General features: G+C 48.0%; 1 protein-coding gene across 1 annotated transcript in view; it reads right to left on the bottom strand.

Annotated features, from left to right (window-relative positions):
• Positions 1 to 12,852: 12,852 nt before the first annotated feature.
• SDHAF2 (succinate dehydrogenase complex assembly factor 2) overlaps positions 12,853 to 22,009 on the bottom strand; it is a 19,037-nt gene continuing 9,880 nt past the window's right edge. The window contains exon 4 of the mRNA XM_008539444.2: positions 12,853 to 16,563. Coding sequence (XP_008537666.1) covers positions 16,433 to 16,563 — 131 coding nt within the window. The 3' untranslated portion in view covers positions 12,853 to 16,432. The remainder of the gene's footprint in view (positions 16,564 to 22,009) is intronic.

Raw genomic sequence — 22,009 nt, 5'->3', positions numbered from 1 at the left:
GGGCCCCTTTGTCCACGGGACAGGGCAGCAGGGTGGCCTGGCTTCCTATGACCACCTCTCGGGTTAGCCCCGCTGAAGGGCTCCGTGGATCCTCTGAGGACGGCCAAGTAACCGATTTAGAGGATGTGGATCTGGAAGCTCCTGGGTCTGGACGGCCTGGCATTAGGGTCCGAGCCCTGGCTTTGGGGCCTCGCTGAGCTGCATTCACATCCTGGCTCCCTCGCGGACAGTGTCCTGGGCCTCGCTTTCTTCTTTGCGACAGCAGGATGCTAGCTGCTCCCTGGGCTGTTGGGAGGATGAAATGAGGACTGCGAGAGAGGAGCTCAGCGTGGTGCCTGCACCGGGTGGAGGGGTGGGGGATGTGGTTATTGTGGGTGTAAGCATCGGGTCCAGGGAGAGTGCCAGCAGACGGGCCGGCGTGACGGCAGCTTCCGCTGCTGGTTTTGCTCTTTCCAGCTTCTCTGTACTGTGACTTGGGCCTCTAGGAAGGACCGCTGTCTCAGTGAGACAGGAGGGCTGCCCGGGACTAGCATCCTACAGCTCCCACCTTTCAGAAGTGCCCTGGAGGCCCTGCTTCCTGTGCTGTCACCCCAGGAACTGAAATAGCCTGGGTCTAATGGCCTAAGTCCAATTGCTCTCTGTCATCGTCCTTCCTAAAAGGCAGTGGCTCCCCGGATGGTCTGAGCGCTCTCTCCACCTCCCACCATGCTAGGGTGACTTCTGGGATGTGGTTCATTTCTCCCCTCGGTGGACGTTTCCTGGAAGAAACTCTCTCATGCTTGTTTGCTGGCTGTTCTGTTTCTGCCTGTTCTGTTCTTGGACTGTCTCCTCTGGGTGAACTGGCTGATTTTGCACAAGGTTTAAAAATTAATGACTCCTGGGGAAGATGCAATGAGATGGAGCAGAAAATAAGAACCCAATCCACGTCCTTCAACAGGATGGAGATATTCTTGGCAGCGATCAGCAAGAAACCCGGGGTAGGGGGCAAGAGACTGGGGCCCAGACGCATAGAGATCTGGGTTCGAATCCCCAGCCCTGCCTTTATAAGGCAGGTGCCCTTGGACAACTTCCTTAAACCTCTCCAAGCCCGTTTCCTTAGCCGTGTGATGAGGCTGCAGTAGAATTCATACAGTTAGGCTGCAGATTTAGAAAAGACAATATTTAAGTGCTTCAGCACACAGCCCTGCATGGAAAAAGCAGTCGGTAAGTGGTTATGCTTGTTTTCCATTTCCCAGCCTCCCTAGCAGTTAGATAAGTGCCGTGTGGCCTGTTCTGGCCAACATGCTGCGCGAGGAGTTGAGGAGCGCCACTCCCAGCCTGAGGTAGTCAGGAGCCACTGTGCGTTTTCCACTCCCTGTGGGTGGAGTCCTCATGTTGGGCGGGAAGAACCGAAAGGTGGGAGCAGCCTGGATCCCCGAGTCACCGCCTGGAGGTCAGCAGCCCGGGAGAGCTGCCTGTCCCTCATCGGATGGGGATGCGACAGACGGAGAAACTGAGCTGCTTCATGCCCTTGAGTTTTGGGCTTTTGTTTGCTTCTGCAGCACAAGCAGAGGACTGAGGAGCTGAGGACTTGGGAAACAAGTTGGGACATGATTCTGTGTATTCGTCAGGGTTCTCCGGAGAAACAGAACCAACAGGATGGACATCTATACGTATATATACAGAGAGAGAGAGATGGAGACAGACGGGGTTTGGGTATAAGAAATTGGCTCATGGGATTATGGAGGCAAATAAGTCCCAAGATCTGCAGGGTGGTGAATCAGTAAGTTGGAGACCCAGGAGAGCCAATGATTTACTTCTAGTCCATGTCCAAAGGCCTTAGAACCTGGAGAGCGGATGACATACTTCCCACCTGCAGACAGGAAGAGCTAATGTTTCAGTTTGAATCTGAAGGCAGGATGAAAGCCAACGCCTCAGTTCGATGTCAGTCAGCAGGAAGACTTCTCTCTTAATTGTGGGATGTGGGGTGTGGTGGAGCCTTTTTGTTCTATTCAGGGCTTCAACTGATTGGATGAGGCCCACCCATATTAGGGAGAGTGATCTGCTTTGCTTAATCTACTGATTTAAATGTTAATCTTGGGGCCGGCCTGGTGGTGCAGTGGTTAAGTTCACATGTTCCACTTTGGCGGCCCGGGGTTCACTGGTTTGGATCCCAGGTGTGGACATGGCACTGCTTGGCAAGCCATGCTGTGGTAGGTGTCCCATGCATAAAGTAGAGGAAGATGGGCATGGATGTTAGCTCAGGGCCAGTCTTCCTCAGCAAAAAGAGGAGGATTGGCAGCAGATGTTAGCTCAGGGCTAATCTTCCTCAAAAAAAAAAAAAAAGGTTAATCTCATCCAGAAATACCCTCAGAGAAACACCCAGAATAATGTTTGACCAAATATCTGGACACCCTGAGACCCAGGCAAGTTGACCATAAAATTAACCATCATGTTCTAGCATATGGGAAGCAGATAGATGAGAGACCTACTGGAATTTTGAGGGAATAGTAATGCCAAAGAAACCACGAGCCTGGTCTTTCAAAAGCTTGTAGCTGAACTAAAAATGGATCAAAGACTTAAGCATAAGACCTGAAACTGTAAAAAGCTCCTTGACGTTGGCCTTGGCAATGATTTTGTGGGCAGTGACACCAAAATCACAAGCAACAAAAGCATGTTCCGATGAGGAGGCCACGCTGCAGAGGGGTTGGGAGGGCTGGCGCGCCACCGGGCTGCCTGGCTTCACGTCCCGCTTCCCCTGCTCACCAGCTGAACGACCTTGGGCAAGGGGTCCAATTTTTCTGCAGCCCAGTTTCCCAGTTAAAGTGGGATGATCAGAGCGTCTCTACCTCTCTCCATGAGGAATAAATGAGCTAAATTAGAAGCGTACCTCACATGATAAACACCTCTCACTATAATTAGTCTCAGGAGAGGCTAAAACGGGGCACCGTCTTGGCTGTCCGCCTGACGCTGCCCAGGACACTGACCACGTGCTCAAGTCAACCTCCTGCCCCGTGGTCAATGGACAGTGGAGGTGGCAGGGATGGCCGGTGTGGGTTTTCAAGCACTGAATTTACACATGTCACCACAACAAACCTACTCCTGGACGTTGACAGCCTCTTTTTATGTGACAAACTCATAAATAATTATATCAGAGAAGGCAGTTAAAACTCCTGCTCTCTCCACCTACATGCTTATGGCTGTAGGCATTCTCAATGTTGGTTAATTAATGTCACAGCTTCAAAAGAGAATTCTGAGCCAGCCCTGATGGCCTAGTGGTTAAAATTCAGCGCTCTCTCCACCTTGGTGGCCCGGGTTCACTTCCTGTTTGCAGAACCACACCACCTGTCTGTCAGTAGCCATGCTGTGCTGGTGGCTCACGTAGAAGAATTAGAATGACTTACAACTATACCTTCATGTGTTGGGGCTTTGGGGAGAAAAAGAAAAAAGGAAGATTGGCAATAGATGTTAGCTCAGGGCCAATCTTCCTTGCCAAAAAAAAAAAAAGAGAGAGAGAATTCTTTTTTTGATGGAGAACATCTTCATTTTAGACATAACTGATATTAAGCCAGGTATCCTTTTATGACAGACTTGTCCTCACCAGTTCCATTTTTCTCAGTGAGGAACTTATTTTTAAAATGAATTTTTGTAACTCAACGAGACTACTCTTATTTGCACTTAATTTTCATTTAAACATTAAAATTTTTTTTTACTTTAATAACATTGTTGTTGTTGTTTTATTTGTTTTTCTAGTTTCAGACATGATTTTTGATAAAGATACCAAAGCAATCCAATGGGAAAGGAAGTCTTTTTAATAAATAATGTTGGAATAACTGGACACCTTTATGTCAAAAAAAAAAAAAGAACCTCAAATCTTACCTCACATCATGCCTAAAAATTCATTCAAGATATAAAGATACCTTCATGACTTGGGGATAAGCAAAGCCTTCTTAAATAGGTCATGAAAAGCAATAACCATAAAAGAAAAAGCTGATAAACTGGATTTCATCAAAATTTAAACACTTGGCTCTTCAAAAGATACTGTTAAGAAAACGAACACACACAAGGCACAGACTAGGTAAAAATATTTGCAAATATATATCTAGCAAAGGACTGGTATGCAGCATATATAAAGAGCTCCTACAATTCAACAATAAAATGACAAAAACTAAATTTAAAAATGGGTAAAAGACTTGAAAAGATACTCCACAAAAGAAGATATATGAATGGCCAATAAGCGCATGAAAACATTCAACATCATTAATCGTCAGGTAAACGCAAATTAAAACCACAGTGGTGCACCAGTACATGCCCACCAGAATGGCTAAAATTTAACGGACTGACAACACCAAATGCTGGCTCTCATACATTGTTAGTGGGAGTGTAAAACGGTACCTCTACTTTGGAAAAAGTTCTGGCAGTTGCTTTTAAACTAGACATAAACCTATCTTATGACCCAACAATTCTACTTCTAGATATTTACTGAGAGAAAGAAAAACATATGTTCACAAAGAGACTTGTTCGTGGTATCTTCATTCATAACAGCCCAGTACTGGAAACCTGTCGGGTGTCCATCATAGGAGAATGGACGGACTGACTGTGGTGGAGTCATATGGAATGGAATAACAGAATAAATAACTAGCAGAGACAAATACTGATGTGTGCAATGACGTGGGTGACTCGCAGTAACATTATGCTGAGTGGAAGCAGGCACAAGAGAGGACATAGTGTATGATTCCCTCTATACGAAATTCTAGAACAGACAAAACTAACCTGTGTGGAAAAACAGGCTGCTGGGGGTGTGGGGAGGTGTGCTGTGGGGGCTGACTAGGATGGAACATGGGGGCACGTTCTGGGGTGATGGTAATTTCTGTATCTTGATAGGAGTTTGCTGTAAGCATTTGTTAAAACTCAGCCAATGTACACAAGATTTATTCATTACATCGTGGGTAAATTTTACAGCAAAAGGAAAAAACTTTAAATATTGGACTCTAATGATAGACATTATGAAGTATTTTGGGAAGCATTCTGATTTCTGTAATTTTCTCTGAAATGCATCAATAAGTAGACGGATTAGTGGGTGGAGAGAGGGATGGGAAGATGGACAGATATGCAATGAATCAAGTAGCGTAAAAAGTTAATGAAAAGATCTAAGTGGTGGATATACGGGTGTTCACTGTAAAACTCTTTCAACATTGCTGTATGTTGGAAAATTTTTACAATAAAATGTTAGAAAAAGTTCAGTAACATTTTATGTATTCATTTTATAGTTACTTTATAAATGTTGACAACTGACACCATGGATATGATTTTTCCATATGCAGTTGTAGGTAAAGCTTCCTTTTAAAATTAATTTGCTTAAATAAAAAAGGAACGTGACTAAAGAAAGACTGTAGATAAATATTAGCAGAGACGGTGCACTGTGTGGCAAATCTCACGAGGGCAGGAGTGAATGGGCAAAGTCTGGGATGAGAGGGGTGCTGGAAGGTACCTGCTGTTCTTGGGAAACCTGGATTCGAATCCTGTCTTGCTGCTTCCTAGCTGTGTGAACAAGCGTCTCTGAGTTTGAAGGATCCAGCCAGGGCTGGGAGTAGATGTGTATGTGTTGGGGAGAGATGCTAAGAAGGCCCATCAGACTGAATGGGGAGTAGAAAGCAGAGAGGGAGCTAGCACGGAGCGCCCACACAGACAGGAGTCCCAGCTCTTTCTGCTTCTCCAGCACACCCTCCTTGTGAGCAATGTAAAGCCCGCCCTCAGCGGGGCGCGTGGACCCTGGGGCCGGGGCTCTAGGGCCCTGTGGGGCAGCGTCTATTTCCTGAGCTTGGGAGTTTTCTTCTTTGACCATCCCAGGTCTTCCAGAGGCCTAGGCAGGGGACCAAGAACCCGCCACTGTCCTAAGTGAAACAGACAGATGTAATTCATTAAAACGCTTGTCCTCGGGCCGAGGGCATCCCGCCACCTGGCTTGCTGGGGACCAGTCCTTCAAGCATATCGAACTGTTGGAACTAGAGAGGGGGGAAAAAAAATCTCTTCTCAGCAGGAGGCCCAAGAGGCCTCTGACTCCTGCAGATGCACAGCTCCCGCTGTCAGGAAGGTTTGCTTTGAGCTCTGCTATTGGACTGACACACCAATTTTTGTTTTTACTCATGTCTTAAATAATTAGGAACACCCTCTATGTGCCAAGTGATGTGCCAGGCACTAGAGACATAAAGGTGGACAAAAATAGATCGAGTCCCGTTCTCATGGAGCTTGAAGTCCACTGGGCAGAGACAGGCATTAATCAGAGAATCACCAGATGTACTTAAAATTGAGGTGAGGGGGGGCTGGCCCCGTGGCCGAGTGGTTAAGTTCGCGCGCTCCGCTGCAGGCGGCCCAGTGTTTCGTTGGTTCGAATCCTGGACGCGGACATGGCACTGCTCATCAAACCACGCTGAGGCAGCATCCCACATGCCACAACTAGAAGGACCCACAACGAAGAATATATAACTACGTACCGGGGGCTTTGGGGAGAAAAAGGAAAAAATAAAAATCTTTAAAAAAAAAAAAATTGAGGTGAGGGAAGGCTTCTCTGAGGAAGTGCCCCCTGAGCTGAGATCTGAAAGAGGAAAGGGGTGATAGGGAAAGGGAGGAAAGAGCATTCTGGGCAGAGGGAACCTTATGTGCAAAGGCCCTGTGGTGGGAGGATGAGAGGTTGAAAGAGCATCACAGAGGCTGGAGCACAGAAAGTGGGAGAGAGCTTGCCAAGATGACGTTTAAGATTGGGCATCCTATGCAGGACCCTTGTAGTCTATGTTAAGAATTTTCACCTTTTTTTGAGAGCCATGGGCAGCCCTTGAAGGGTTTTAAGGAGACGGAGGACGTGGTCAGAGCAGTGTCTTGGAATATACTGATTTCAGGGCAGCAGATAGAGAACAGAAGGCTGTAGTAGTTGTCCAGGTGAGGGAAGAATGACAGTACCTCTGACCATGATGATGCTGCTGGAGATGGAAAGAAGCTCTTTTGGGGGTGAGTCAACAGACCTCGGTGACGTAATGGAAGGAGAGGGAGGGGTTTAGGCCAATTCCTAGCTTGAGCAACTGGATGGAGGCTGGCACCTTTCACTGAGAGATTCCAGAGGAAGACCAGGAGGGCTTGGCGGGTGGCACAGGGAGGGGGAACAGCTGGGTTCTGTTTTGGACATGCTGAGTTTGAAGGGCCTCTGAGACCCACTGGAGGAGTCAAACTGGCAATGAGATATGGAGGCAGGAGTTCAAAGGAACGGAGAAGTGTCCACATGTAGGAGCTAATGGATACCCCGGTGTGGGTCAGGTCACCAGAGCAAGTATGGAAAGAAAAGGGGAGGGCTCCTAGGACAGCACACAAGGAACTTCCAATTTAATGACTGGGTAGAGGGGCGATGTGCCTCCACAGAGGCAGAGGTGTGGCTAGAGAGGTGAAGGAAACCCAAGGAAAGGTTGAATCACGAAAACCAAGGCATGAGGTTTCTGTCGTCGGCTGGAGTTGAAAGTAAACCTTTGGACAATGTCTGTTGGATTTAGCAACACGGAGGTGCTAGGTGACCCAGTGAGGGACGCTTTCTTAGAAAAAGAAGGCAGAGGGCTAGACAGGTGGAGATAAGGAACAGATGAGAGACAGGGAAATGGAGATGAGCGTGGTCAACCCTTTGCAGAAGGTGGGTTGTAAGAGGAGGAAAGGAAAAGGAGGGTTGCTGGATCTGAATCTGGATCGGGCAAAGCAGCACAGGCTTGAGAGCTGGATACAACTGAGCAGAGACAGATGGATGTGAAGAGAAGGGTAGAATAAGGTAGGGACAGGATCCAAAGGGCAGGAAGAAGGACCGGGTGAACAAGGAGGAGGGACAGCTCCCGGGTTGTAACAGAACGGGATGTATACAGATATGGGAAGATAAGGGAGTTCCTATCTGATGGCTTCCATTTTCTCTGATGGAAGTCAGTGAGGTCATCTCCTAAGAATGGAGGGAAATGAAAAGTCATGGGCTTGAGGAATGGGTAGAAGGTTTGACCCAGTCATTGTTGAGAGTGAGAGAGCAGACTGACCAGACACATGGCATGTGCAAAGGCCCTGTGGCAGGAGGGACTGTGGACAGGAGAGGAGGTTGAAGGAGCATCTGAGAGGCTGGAGAACAGAAACTGAGAGAGAGTGTGGCCAAGAGAGAGAGAACATGTGATATACTAAGATGTGCTATATACCATGCATCTGATACAACAAGATGTGCTAGGCAGAGTAGAATAGGCCATGATGAGGAAACGAATAAAGCAGGAAATCCCCCTGACTTGACACAGTAATGGTTTATTTCTCATTCACACAGTTTGAAAGAGTTTAGGTGACTCTCTTCCTTCATGTAGCCACGTCATCTGGAACACATGGCCTGGACATCTGCAGCAGCGTAACAGAGGGCTGGGGACCACTCAGGATGTTTCTAGGGGCCAGGCCTGAAAACGGCTCTCATTACTTCCGCCCACATTCTATTGGCCAAACTCCATCACATAGCACCAGCCTTATTATCCGAGAGGCTTGGGGATGTTGCCTTCCTGTATGCTCAGGAAGAAGAAACGGGGGACACGGGCATTACCGTAGTCTCTGCCGCAATCTGCGTGCCGAACCAGCAAGTTTTTCTTCTCACTCAGACACATACTCACCTCTCCTCAGGGGACACCATCCAAAGTCCTGCCCAGCCCCTGCGTCTGGCTTGAAGCCCGGGGGCACTGATGACTCGGATGTAGTCGTCTCTTCTCACCCAATGAGGCTCTTCTTGGTCCAGTGACCCATGAACTAAAAAGACAAGTAAGCTGCCCCCTCACCCCACCCCATACAGCGGTGGCATAGGGACAGGACTGCAGGAGACTCCTTCAGCACTCTGGTTCTGCTCCCCAGGAGAGGCTCTCCCATCCGCTCTGCGTCCTGGCTCTTCTCTCTGGGAGCTTCCTCCTTATCCATCATCCTCCCTGGCCACATCTGAAATGGGCGTGGCAGGGCATGCCCTCCTTAGGTGCTTCATACTCTCCCTCCTGCTCATGGATGGTTAGAGCTCGAAAGGTTGTTTTACAGCTGAAGACTGTCAAGGGTTTTTATTTTTGAGGGGGAGCCCCGGCTCATGGTCCCTTTGGTGATACACTTCTTCACAGGCTTAGCTTGCTCCTGTTTGTTTCTAGTTTTGGGTAATTTGTTATGCAGCATTATCGTAGCAATTGGTAACTGATACAGACGGGAATGCAGCTTACCATGTAGTTTCCTGTGCCAGTAGCCACTCTCCTCCAAAGTCTTTTCCAGACATAATTCTTGAGCCTAATTTGTTTTGCTGGTTCACACCCACACTCTCCCTGTCTCCTCAATGGCTATCTTGAGGCTATTCGGAGTAGTAAATAGGAGGCACAACTTTCATCTGATCTTGTCCTGAGTCACTTTATCCAAGGGAAAAGCTTTATTGGGCCTTTGATGCTCAAAACTTTTCTCTCTCATCTTTTTCTACTTAGGGTGTAGAAGATTTTCCAGCCCCGGGAGGGCCTGGGTTTCTGGGTTCTATTTCCTTTTGCTATCACTCGAACACTATTCTTTCCTGAGCACGTGTCTCCCTTGTAAATCCTCACCCAACACAGCCAAGAGGAGCCAATGGAGATGACTAGTTTTCTGTTCTCCAGCCTCTTCCTGGTGGGCTGCCATCTTGGAAAGCATGGGGGGTACCTCCCAAGTTAGAGCAGACAATAGCTTTACCAAACATTTCGCTAGTGCATAACACAGATCTCCTACTTTTTGAGGGTCCTCTATCAGTTTCTGTGTTCACTTCTGCCCAACTGCTAAGCCAATGTGACCACAGGTGCATAACTCGATTCTTCTGGGCCCATTTCTTCATTGGCAAAATGAAGATAACAGTACAGGGCTGCTGCAGAGACCGAGCAAGTCAGTGCATGCACAGACGGTCCCTGACTTACGATGGGACTTACTATGATTTAGTACGATGGGTGAAAGCGATACACATTCAGTAGAAACCGTACTTCGAATTTTGATCTTTTCCTGGGCCAGCGATGTACGGTACAACCCTATCTCATGACACTGGACAGCAGCAGCTCCCAGTCAGCCACACGCTCACAAGGTAAAACAATCGATATCTTTACAACCATTCTGCACCCAGACGACCCTTCTGTTGTTCACCTTCAATACAGTATTCAGTAAATCACGAGATATTCCACACCTTTTTATAAAATAGGCTTTGTGATAATTTTGCCCAACTGTAGGCTAATGTAAGTGTTCTGAGCACATCTGAGGTAGGCTGGGCTAGGTCATGATGTTTGGCAGGTTAGGTGTATTAAATGCATTTTCGACTTAAGATATTATCAACTTACAATGGATTTATCGGGACGTGACCCCATCATAAGTCGAGGAAGCCTGTACAGTGTGAGCCCAACGTGTGGTCTGGAATAAGCGCTCAGTGAATGTGAGTGGTTACTGCTGCTGTTCAAATGGGCGAAGAGGAATTACACGTGTTCGCAAGAGTCTGATATACTAAGCAGCCGCCTTTTAAAAAAAAAATTAAGGTGAGAGGTTCACCAGGGGCCAGGATGCTCGTTCACACAGGCCAGGCAGTGATGCTTTTTCTCTGTAAGCAAACCTACATGGGAAGCTGCATTCCTGTCTGTATCAGTTACCAATTGCTACGATAATGCTGCATAACAAATTACCCAAAACTTTGTGGCTTAAAAGAAAAAGCATTTATTTAGTTTGAGGGTCTGTGGGTTGGCAATTTGGACTAGGCTTGGCTGGGTAATTCTTCTGGTCTTGACTGGGTCCCCTTATCTGTCGACTTTGGCTGCGGTGACTAGGACACATCTGTCATCCTCCTGAAAGCTAACCTGGGCAGGTTTTCGGGTGGTGGCAGAGGCACAAGAGTTAGGGCAAGCCCAGTTTGCAAGTGCTTTTCAAGGTTCTGCTTGCTTCACAATTACTGACATTCCTTTGGGCAAGCAAGGCCCTTGGCTGACCCCACAGTCAGGGTGGAGGGTCCTGCAAGAAGGGGGAAACAGGGGTGAAGAACCTACCAGAAATCATGAAAATGATTGGTGAGGGTGAACTCAGAACAAGGGAAGTTACTTCCACAACATTAAAAATAGGTGTCTGAGAGCTCCGTGGCTTGGTGTCCCCACCCTTACTGTGGGGACAGACCGGCCACACAAGGCTGGATGTCCTACGGCCGGCACAGTGCCTGACACACAGGGCCCAATCCTCCCTTCTCCTCCGTTCATGTCTCCCTCCTGCAGAGGTGCCCGGGCCTGGCTCTCTCTCATCCTCGTCTGCGGCTCCTCATCTGGCACTGGGCCTACCACGCAGTGCTGGTGCAGACAACCTCGGCTTAGGAATCAACGAAATAGTGAAAGAACGAACAGCAAATTCCTCAAGGACAAACAAGTTACGTTCTTCTCTGGTCCCCAGCATCGAGTGAAGACCATTACAGTGCATCTTTCACAAATTAGATTTCTGAGCATCATTTTTCCTGTTTGGACCCAGCCGACTGCCTAGTTCTACTTGTGCTGCAAACACAGCATCTAGTACATCTGCTAAAACCTTCTCACCTCTGCAGGACCCTGCTGAGGGGGTGGCAGCCAAGAGAAAGAGGGAGGCAAGGGTCCTGCTCACAAGGGGCCTGGCATCAGAGCCTTTGCAGGAACTGACACTGGCTTGTCAGCAAAAGCGTGGGAGTCAGCGGGTGTGACGGAGGTTGGGCACCTCACCTTGGGACCCTGGACTGGGGTTTACCAGGCCTTCCTGACCGGCTACATCCAGCTCAGAGCCAGCCTCTGACTTGGAAGGAAAGGACAGTGACAGGAAGACCTGGAAAGAGTCCAACCTCATCTCTGCTGCTCCAGGGAAGGACGAAACCCTCGATGCAGGGCAGACTTTGAGCCCTGCCCTCTGGCCCCCCTCCAGATCACAGGAAGCCTCTCAGAACTCAGGACCACCACCTGCAGAGCCAGGCTGCTCCTGTCCTGCTTGGAGGGCTCAGGTGGTTAAGGCTGGAGCTGCTGAGGCTGTTGCCCTCTGAAACTTAGGGTCCTGGTGGTCTTCTAGGGAACCAGAGGGTCTCTGCCAAGTCCAGTGCACAGCAGCCCTCCTCGGACCAAGAGGAGACCCAGGAGGAGAGGACAGCGGCAGGAGGAATGACGATGGCTTCCCTGTTTTGAGGGAGTAGAGCATACGGTGTAAGTGCACAGGCCCTGGCGGCCCTCGGCCTGGCTTCCAATTCTAGTTCCACCCCTTCCCATCTGACTTCGAGCAAGAAGCTTCTTCTCCCCAAGCCCCACTTTCCTCATCTGTAAAAGGGGAATGATAATTGTACCTTCCTCGTACCATTGCTGTGAGGATTGAACGAGATAACCCATGCTCTTAGCAGTGTTGGGCACACATAAGCAAACAGTCCCGTTAGCAACAATTACTACTGAGTGTTGCTAGGGGCCCAGGTACTGTGTGAAGGGCTTTACACACGACTCCATTTAGTCCTCACACTCACATACGAGTTGAAGTTCTTCTTCTTCTCCTTTTTGCTGAGGAAGATTCACCCTGAGCTAACACCTGTGCCAATCTTCCTCTATTTTGTATGTGGGTTGCTGCCACAACGTGGCTGCCGAGTGGCATAGCTCCACACCTGGGAACCAAACCAGGGCCGCTGAAGTGGAGCACGCCAGGCTCTTTTTCCTTCCCTTTTTCCACATGAGACACAGAAGTGTGGAGAGGTTAATAACGTGCCCAAGGTCACGCAGCTGACCCATGGTAAAGCCAGGATTCTAACTTAGTTCTGATTCCGGAACAGCTGCCCTGAACCGCTCTGCTCTGCTTGGCTTCCCCTCAACAGGTGTCCTAGGATGTCACCAAATGTGCACATTTTATTAAATACCAACTACATGAACTGAAACCCACTGGCAAACAAAACGGACATCTTAATGTCATAACTCGCTTTTTAAAACCACATGCTGTGATGTTTAGTTACATAAAATACGTTCACATTGCCCTTTTTGAAGCGAACATTCTCCTCCTCGGCAGGAATATCTGGATTCAGGCGAGTCCTGGACCCAGCAAAAGCCCTGAACTCTTTTCTGGCTATGGGTCAGGAGGAGGTGGATTTCTTCTCTATACACCTCCTTCTTTGAGGCCTGATGTTACTGGATCCCTTCACCTTCTCTACCATCTGCTCTCAAGCGTCTGACTGCTCACACACATTTGTTTCTTGAAGCCGAAAGGGCACTGCTTTCCTGAGGCCACCTGTTCCCCCAAGTCTATCACCTGATGGGGGCAGATTCTAACGCCGGTCCTCGTTCCCAGAGGGCCCCCTGGGAAATTGAGGTGTCACAAGGTGGCTTAACTGGAAGCTGACCAGTATCATCAGCTTGACAGCTGCAGGACGGCCAGTCCACCCTCCTCAGGTCCAACAGGCTGTAGCAGTAAGAGGGGCTGTCAGCTCAAAGCCTCCCAGACCTGCTTGCCATTTAAGGCTGCCTGCGCTTCCTTATCACGGCATCGTCCTCTCTTCGTCTAGCCACGACAGCAGATAGACTGAAGGATAAATGTGAGTCTCTCAACCCTCCCAATGGAATTCCTTTCCCTGGAAGCAGGTGTGTGCTGGTGCTGGCCTCGCTGGAGCTGGAGGGACAGACCAGATGATCTTCAGATAACGCCCAAAGCCGGGGAGAGACGCCTTGACAATGACCCCCAACAGACACACTCCATCTAAGGCGCAGAGCTCGGGCAAAAGTTGTTTGGTGTATGGATTCTGCAGACTGAAAATGATTGAGAGGAAATGACAGGAAAACAGCCTTTACTGACCCAGTTTGACGTGTCACGCGGGAGCCTGCGCGACATGAGACTCATGAGACCACTTCAGATGGGTCAGGGCAGGGCCAGACGCCCATCCGCCCGGCGCAGGCTGGGAATGAGGTCAGCGGGCAGTGAGGCGTCCAACAGAGAGGAATGAGCCTAGCTTCTGTTCCTTACGGATCCTTGGGGGGCTGCTGGCTCTTGCTCTGTGTTTATTAATTTTTAAAAAATGCACTGTGGCCGGCCTAGTTTTACTTAATGCCTAATAAAGGGAAAAACTGTTTACATAGCACCCCTGGGTCTGAGACTGAGCAGCTGAAGTTAGCAAGATCCTTCACTTTCAGAGATGACACAAGCCAGCAGCCTGGGAAGAAAACAATTCCTTTAGAAGCATGCCATTCCCAGGTGAAAGTGGCAGCAGCTGAGCATTATGTTAAATAAGACAAAATCGGAGTAAGGAGAGATCACACCCTGGGGAATAAAGCCCCGACAGCATACTTGGCTGCTGGGCTCGGTTGCGTAAGTGTCCAGGATAGATGGGTAAGTCACTGCCCAGTGCACGTGCACTTCTTATAGTCCAGATAAATCTCTCTCTGTAAAACTCTATTTGACATTCTCCCCACAGTACATCAAATGAGGCCCGAGAATGGCCAGAGGCTGTGGTGTGCTCCCAGGGTGATGTCTTCTCGTCTGCCCTGCTTCTTTCTGCCTCCCCATCCTCACTCCTGTTCCTCGCTTAGGTGAGAGTGCTACAGAATTTTCCATCAAAGGAATCGTCACCGGGGTCTGTTTTCCCTCCAGTCTTCACGGGCTAGAAGGCACCCCGCGGTTCTTTAACAAGCTCAGCTTTCCTGTCTGCAGATGAGACTGCCCTGCACGCAGTTCTGGGGACCTCGCTGACACACCAGGCAATGTGTTTCAGGAGACAGGTTTTAAGCCTCAGGCCAAGGCCATGACTGAGCACCTCTATCTACTGAGCTCCCTGTGTCCTGGGGACCAGCTAAGAACTCCGCAAGCTTTAACGTCTGCTCAACTAGTTAAGATAGGGAGTGCCGTCGCCCCCATCTCATAGATGAGGAAACTGAGGCTCAGGCCCACTCATGTCTCCAGCAAGGAAGCAGCGGGCCCAGATTTGAACTTGGAGCCAGCACCTGTGCTGCCTCCTTATTTACAAGCTCCCTTGGGTGACCGAGTGCTTACTTTGGGAAGCACCCGGAAGCTTCCTGCCCCTACGTGACACACAGGTCATCTCGGTACTGTCAAGTTTCTTTGCCATAACTTTTCAAAGCACAGATTTCTACGAAGTTTCCACTAGTACGGTAGTGCGTTCTGGTAGAAAGTTCCTGAGCTCTGGAGGCACGCTGAACTCAATGAGACTCTGGCTTTGGGACTGAACAGCGATGCGACCTTGGACATATTACTCTCTCTGAGCCCACTTTCTCATCTACAAAGTAGGTGTGACACCGCTTGTCTGCAAGAGGGCTGAGAAGCTTGAATGAGATCACGTGAGTAAAGGCTGGTTCTCTTCCCTTCTCTCCTTAGCCAGAGACACTGGGGGGGCAGGCAGGACCATGAGGCGGCCCTGGGGGACCCCGTAGCTCAGTCACGCTGGAAACGTGCACCTCCTCCCTGCATGCAGCTCTAATGATCACCAACATCTGCTTCTCAATGCCAGCCTGGCTTCCGCAGGTCCACCCCTTCAGATGCTCCTGGCCCAGTCCTGGTGATGACCGTTCTGACTGGCTTACAACTCCCACGGCAAATTCTCCTAGTGAGACGGCCTCTGGCAAGGCAGAAGTCTTCTGGCCCAAAGGCTAAACACTTTCAACTAATTCATTCTGACATATTATTTCTTCCGTGACATTATTTCGTCAACTAAAATAGTTACAAAGATGGGAAATATAGAAAAAGTTGCTATAGCGCTCTGTGGAGATAAAATCCATGATTGCGACCTTGTAAAACTCTATAAACATAGGACTCCAAAATATATGGGAACAGACAGAATGAAAATGACTGTGTGAGGGTTGGGGAATTGTGATTTTCCTTTCTTAGATATTCTTTAATATTCCATTATGGTTCTGTTTCCAGAGTGAACATTTCAAGGAAAACCTGATGGGTATGTTGACTCCTGAGCAGCAGGCCCGCCCCGTTCCTGCTCGCTGCTCTCATTCTGCCTGCTGTGCCTTTGAAGGGCTCAGCTCAGGGGGCTTTGATCAGCTTCCCTTGGCAGAAAGAACCAGATCGGACTGGAAAGGGGGGATTTCACAGGAACAAAGCTCTGGGCTGCTCAGGGCGCTTTCCACCCAGCACCGGCAGCCGCCGCCTCCTTTCACAGAGCACACGCGGCGCCTGAAGCCAGGAGCCAGCACAATAGCTTCCCCTACAGTGCCCTCCTGTGGCCGAGGCTGGCAACACTGACATCCTGCTTTTGAGGCCTAGGACCGAACAAAGCGTCGGAATGAGACACACTGAACATTTACACGTCCTGGGAGCGAGATGGGTCCATCCTTTGAGGCAGGACGAACGGTCCGGGCAGGTTGAGTGTCTAGGGACAAGTGGGAAAACAGGGCCGGGATCCATCATAAGCCATGCGGGTTCACAGACTGAGGCCAGGCAGGCGGAGGCGCCCAGCTCAGTGGGGCTTTTCAAAGAGGTATTCGAGATCGGGGGCACGCAGTCTCTGCTCCCTGTTTTTGTTTTTCGCAAAGTCTCTCAGCAGTGCCATGACTTCATTCTCAAATATTTCTGGGGCTGGTTTTGCTTCTGCAAGAGAAAAACAGGCAAAAAGAATGACGTGTGTTGGCCAGTCAATACTCAGGTAGAAGGATCTTGAGACTTGAAACTGCGGTCCTGGCCAAGAAGCACAGTCGATACACAGACCTCTCCATTCTTCCTCCAAATACACACGCAGCCTATACCAGGAGCTGGCAACCTACGGCAGCCTGTATTTGTACACAGCTCTCTGGAGCAGCCACTCCCACTTGTTCCATATTGTCCGTGGCTGCTTTCGTGCTATGATGGCAGAGTTAACAGTTGCAACGGAGACCACATGGCCGCAAGCCTAAGGTACTGACTCTGGGCTTTTAGGAACAAGTTGGCTGACCCCTGGCCTGTCCAATCTTGGCTGTACTATTTGGCTCTGCATTTGGTATTTCAGTTGTTTTCTGGGTATTGTGTTCCCTCCCCCCTCCCCAATTTCCTAAGGCAAAAGTCCTCGGTTATAAGTGACAGAAACTAATAACTCCAGTAAACTTAAGCCAAAGGGAACTTATTGGAAGGTTATTAGAGGCACGCAAAACTGACATAAACCTGGAGAACCAGATTTGAATGGACAGGCAAGAAAGACACAGAGCGAAGGCATGAGAAGGCCAGCCTGAGTCCAGAGGCAGGCAGTCTGGCAGTAGGCCGCTCACCTCCAGCTTTTCCTTCCACCTGAGACACACTCACTTAAGACTCAAATTACAAGCAAAGCCTCCCACTGGGAAAGCTGATGTAAGGTGCTCTGGAATGAGCCTCCTATCAAGACCAACTATAATGCTAGGAGAGGGAAGTACTCCAAACAAAGTCTGAGTCCCCTCACTCAGCACAGGGCCTGACATTGGGTGGGGGTCTGGCATCTGTTTCTCTGTGACAATCAAAATAAGATCAAGGAGGTTTAGGGCTGGCCTGGGTGCATATTGGTTAAGTTCGCATGCTCTGCTTCAGCAGCCCAGGATTCACAGGTTTGGTTCCTGGGCACAGATCTACACACTGCTCATCAAGCCACACTGTGGTGGCGACCCACATACAAAATAGAGGAAGATTGGCATAGAAGTTAGCTCTGCAGCAATCTTCCTCAAGCAAAAAGAGGAAGATTGGCAACAGATGTTAGCTCAGGGCCAATCTTCCTCACCAAAAAATAAAGAAAGAAAGAAAAAACAAAAGTAAAAGGTTTATATATTGAATTACATCTTTTTATTTTTCAAATTGCAAACTTTCCCAACACGATTTATTAAGTAATTCATCTTATCCCTTCCTGATTTGTAGATTCCCATATTACATAAATTTTTGTATATACTAGGCTCTCTCCTATGCTCAGTAATCTTTCAGTGGTGCTTGTACCAATTTTACATTATTTTAATTGTTATAGCTTTACAGTACAGACTAATACCTGGTAGAGCAAATCCTCCTTTGTTATTCTTTATTTTTATGCACACTGTTTAAAAAATGTAAGTGCTTACTGGGCTTTACTAATAAGCATCTAGAGCAGGAGTTGTTAAACTATGGCCCACAGTCCTAATGTGGCCCACCCCCTGTTTTTGTAAATAAAGTTTTATTAGAACACAGCCACACACACACAAAAAGATCAAGGTTTAGGCTTCCCCTAGGATGCTGAAAGTTGGCAAGAGCACTGCTCTCACCCTTATGAGAAAAAGTTAAACTACAAATATTGCAACTTTCAAGTCATCAGAGAGCTGAGGTCACAGGGCAACCAAGTAGAATAAAATCTAAGGAAAGAGAAGCCCCTCAAAAGAGAAAGTGGACACGAGCACTTGCTCACCTGAGACAGGACAAAGGAAGAAGAGACACTCGGCACCATACATACAGGTAAGAATTCAGCTAAAACTCTTTTTCTTTTAAAGACTGGCACCTGAGCTCACATCTGTTGCCAATCTTTTTTTTTTCCTTCTTCTCCCTAAAGCCCCCTAGTACACAGTTGTATATTCCAGTTGTGGGTCCTTCTGGTTGTGCTATGTGGGACGCCACCTCAACACGGCTTGATGAGCAGTGCCATGTCCGCACCCAGGATCCGAACCGGCAAAACCCTGGGCTGCCAAAGTGGAGCGCGTGAACTTCAGCACTCGGCCACGGGGCGGCCCCTCACCTGGACGAACTGCCGACAGCCTGCGTAGGCTGATGTGGGAGCATGAAACCCCTGGAGCCACACACAGGGGAGTGCACACCCACCTGCAGGTTCTTGTCAACAAACTGCCGACAGCCTGCGTAGGCTGATGTGGGAGCATGAAACCCCTGGAGCCACACACAGGGGAGTGCACACCCACCTGCAGGTTCTTGTCAACAAACTGCCGACAGCCTGCGTAGGCTGATGTGGGAGCATGAAACCCCTGGAGCCACACACACAGGGGAGTGCACACCCACCTGCAGGTTCTTGTCAACAAACTGCCGACAGCCTACGTAGGCTGATGTGGGAGCATGAAACCCCTGGAGCCACACACAGGGGAGTGCACACCCACCTGCAGGTTCTTGTCAACAAACTGCCGACAGCCTACGTAGGCTGATGTGGGAGCATGAAACCCCTGGAGCCACACACACAGGGGAGTGCACACCCACCTGCAGGTTCTTGTCAACAGACCGCCACTGAGCATGCTCCGACAAAGACAGGCTTCAGACAGGGGGCTGGAGAGAGCCTCCCTCAGTGATTCATGCCAGGAGGGGAGCGGCCGACACTGCAAAAAGAAGCATAAAGCCCAGCCCAGCTCTTCTCCTCTACAGAACAAAAGCCTCAGCAACTAGGAGCAGGTCAGTGAATCCTGTCTCCTACAGGACACACGTGAGGACCCATTTGGGCTGGTGGAAGGGTAAAAGAAAAAAACCCCTCTACCCTTGTGGGAAGGGCAGGATCACTGAGAAAGCCCACCCCTAAGACCCAGGCTACAGGGATGAAGCTGGACCAGGATAACAGAGAATACCCTCCCCACCTCCCTCCTCAAACTTACAAGCACCAAGTGCAAAACAACAGGAGTCTACTGCTGGGGGAGGGCCAGAGCATGGAGAGCGATTCCCTGTGAGGCACAGAAATACAGGAAGGCTGCAAGCTGAGGGTACAACAGGAACATTGAGAAACACCCTCTGGAAACTCAGCCCCCACCCTAAGCACATGGTAACAATAGAGGCTGGTGGTGCACTGAAGGGAACCAAAACAATGACAAAATCCAATGTGAGCTTAACTCCTAACTAGACTGACTCGATCCCCAAATTAACAGCCTAGCAGAAGCAGCACGACCATTTCCAGGCAAAAAATACTACTTATCTCGGTCTTTACTCTCTTACTCATGATGTGTAACATTCAATCAAAAATTATGAAATACAAACACATAAAAGAAAAAAAAAACACACTGTGAAGGAACAAAGCAATCAACAGAAACACACTCAGGGATGAGTTAAAACTATTAGACAGGGAATTCAAATAAAGTAACTATGATTAATATGTTAAAGGCTCTAGTGGAAAAAGTAGACAAAATGTACAAACCGATGAGAAATTCCAGCAGAGATGGAAACTACAAAAGTCAAAAGGAATGTTAAAAATAAAAATACAGTAACAAATAAGCAGAATGATCTCAAAAGGCTCATCATAAGATCTGACATGGTCAAGGAAAGAATTAGTGAACTGCAAGATAGTCAACAGATATTACCTAATACAAATTACTCAAACTGTTACATAAAGAGAAGAATGAAAGACACAAAGGAGAGAATCCAAAAGCTTTGGGACAGTATCAAACAGTCTAACCTAAATGTAACTGGAATCCCAGAAGAAAAAGAGGGAGAAAATAAGGCAGAAGAAATATCTGAAGAGATAATGACTGAGTTTTCCAACAATAATGAAAGGTATAAAAACACAGATCCAACATACCCAAGCAGGATAAATACCAAAACCAAACAGACATATATTCGAACAAATGAAAACCAAACATGAAATACTGAAAACATTCAGAAAGAAAACGTACGTTACATACAAAGGAATAGACATAGCTTACTTCTTGTCAGAAAGTATGCAAACCAGAAAATAGCACATGCAAACACCAGAAGAATTTGAAGCTGGTGGAACACTGAAGGTAATCAAAGCAACAAACCCAAATCCGGTTCAACTCCGAACCAGACTGACTTGATCCTGCACAGAACAGCCTAGCAAAGGAGGTGTGCCCACGTAAAGTGCCGAAAGGAAAAAGTGTGAGCCTGTAATTCCATATCCACCAAAAATATCTTTCGAAAATGACAAACAAAAGCCGAGAGAATTCATAATAGCAGACCTGCACTACAAGGTCTGCTAATAAAGGAAGTTCTTCAGACAGAAGGACTATGATACTGAGAAAAACATGGATTGATGTAAAGACATGAGGATCTCTAGAAATGGTTAAAATGAAGGCAAATATAGGGGCTGGCCCCGCGGCCGAGTGGTTAAGTTCACGCGCTCCGCTGCAGGCGGCCCAGTGTTTCGTTAGTTCGAATCCTGGGCGCGGACATGGCACTGCTCATCAGACCACGCTGAGGTGGCGTCCCACATGCCACAACCAGAGGAACCCACAACGAAGAACACACAACTATGTACCGGGGGGCTTTGGGGAGAAAAAGGAAAAAATAAAATCTTTAAAAAAAAAAAAAAAAATGAAGGCAAATATAAAATACATTTTGTATTCTTTTCCGTATTTTAAATCACTCTCAAGATAATTGTCTAAAGCAAAACAATAGAAATGTAGTGTAGGCTTACAGCATAACTAAAACACAGCAAGAGCACAAAAGATGGGAGGGAAGAATTGCATACACTGTTATAAAGTTCTTCCATTATACGTGAAGCAGTATAATAATACCTGAGGGTATAACACGGAAGGTAGACTGTGGTGAATTAAAGATGTACACGGTAAACCCCAGGGCAATCACTAAAAAAATTATAAAGACAGGTACAAATAATGAGCCAACAGTGGAGGTAAAACAAAATAAAAAGTACTAAATAAAAAACCCCCACGGAAATAGAAGTAAAAAGGAACACAGAACAGATGGAAGAAACAGGAAACAAACAAAAAGATGGTAGTAGCTTTTAATTCAACCACATTGATAACTCGTTATATGTAAATGGCCAAAACACGTCAATAGAAAGACAGAGACCATAAGATTGGATACGAAAGAGAGAGATAAGTGAAAAGTCAAAGAATGGTGTGGCAGGCAGACTTATGAGTCGGCCCCCAGTATTTCCCACTCCCCGGGTATACAAGGCCTGCGTAATCCCCCGGACTGTGAATATGACGATTTTCACTCCCCTGATTAGGTTATGTTATATGACACAGTTGACCTTAGGACAGGGAAATTATCCAGGTGGTTCTGACCTAATCACAGGAGCTCTTTTAAAGGAGAGTTTCCTCCAGCTAGTGGCAGACGGCAAGTCAGAGAGATTTAAAGCACAAGAGGGAATCAACGTGAGGGAGGATTGCCACAG

The sequence above is a fragment of the Equus przewalskii genome, chromosome 11, assembly GCF_037783145.1.
Source record: "Equus przewalskii isolate Varuska chromosome 11, EquPr2, whole genome shotgun sequence".
Lineage (NCBI taxonomy): Eukaryota > Metazoa > Chordata > Mammalia > Perissodactyla > Equidae > Equus > Equus przewalskii.
The sequence above is the reverse complement of the archived record's forward strand: the minus strand, read 5'-3'. Positions and strand labels throughout refer to the sequence as shown.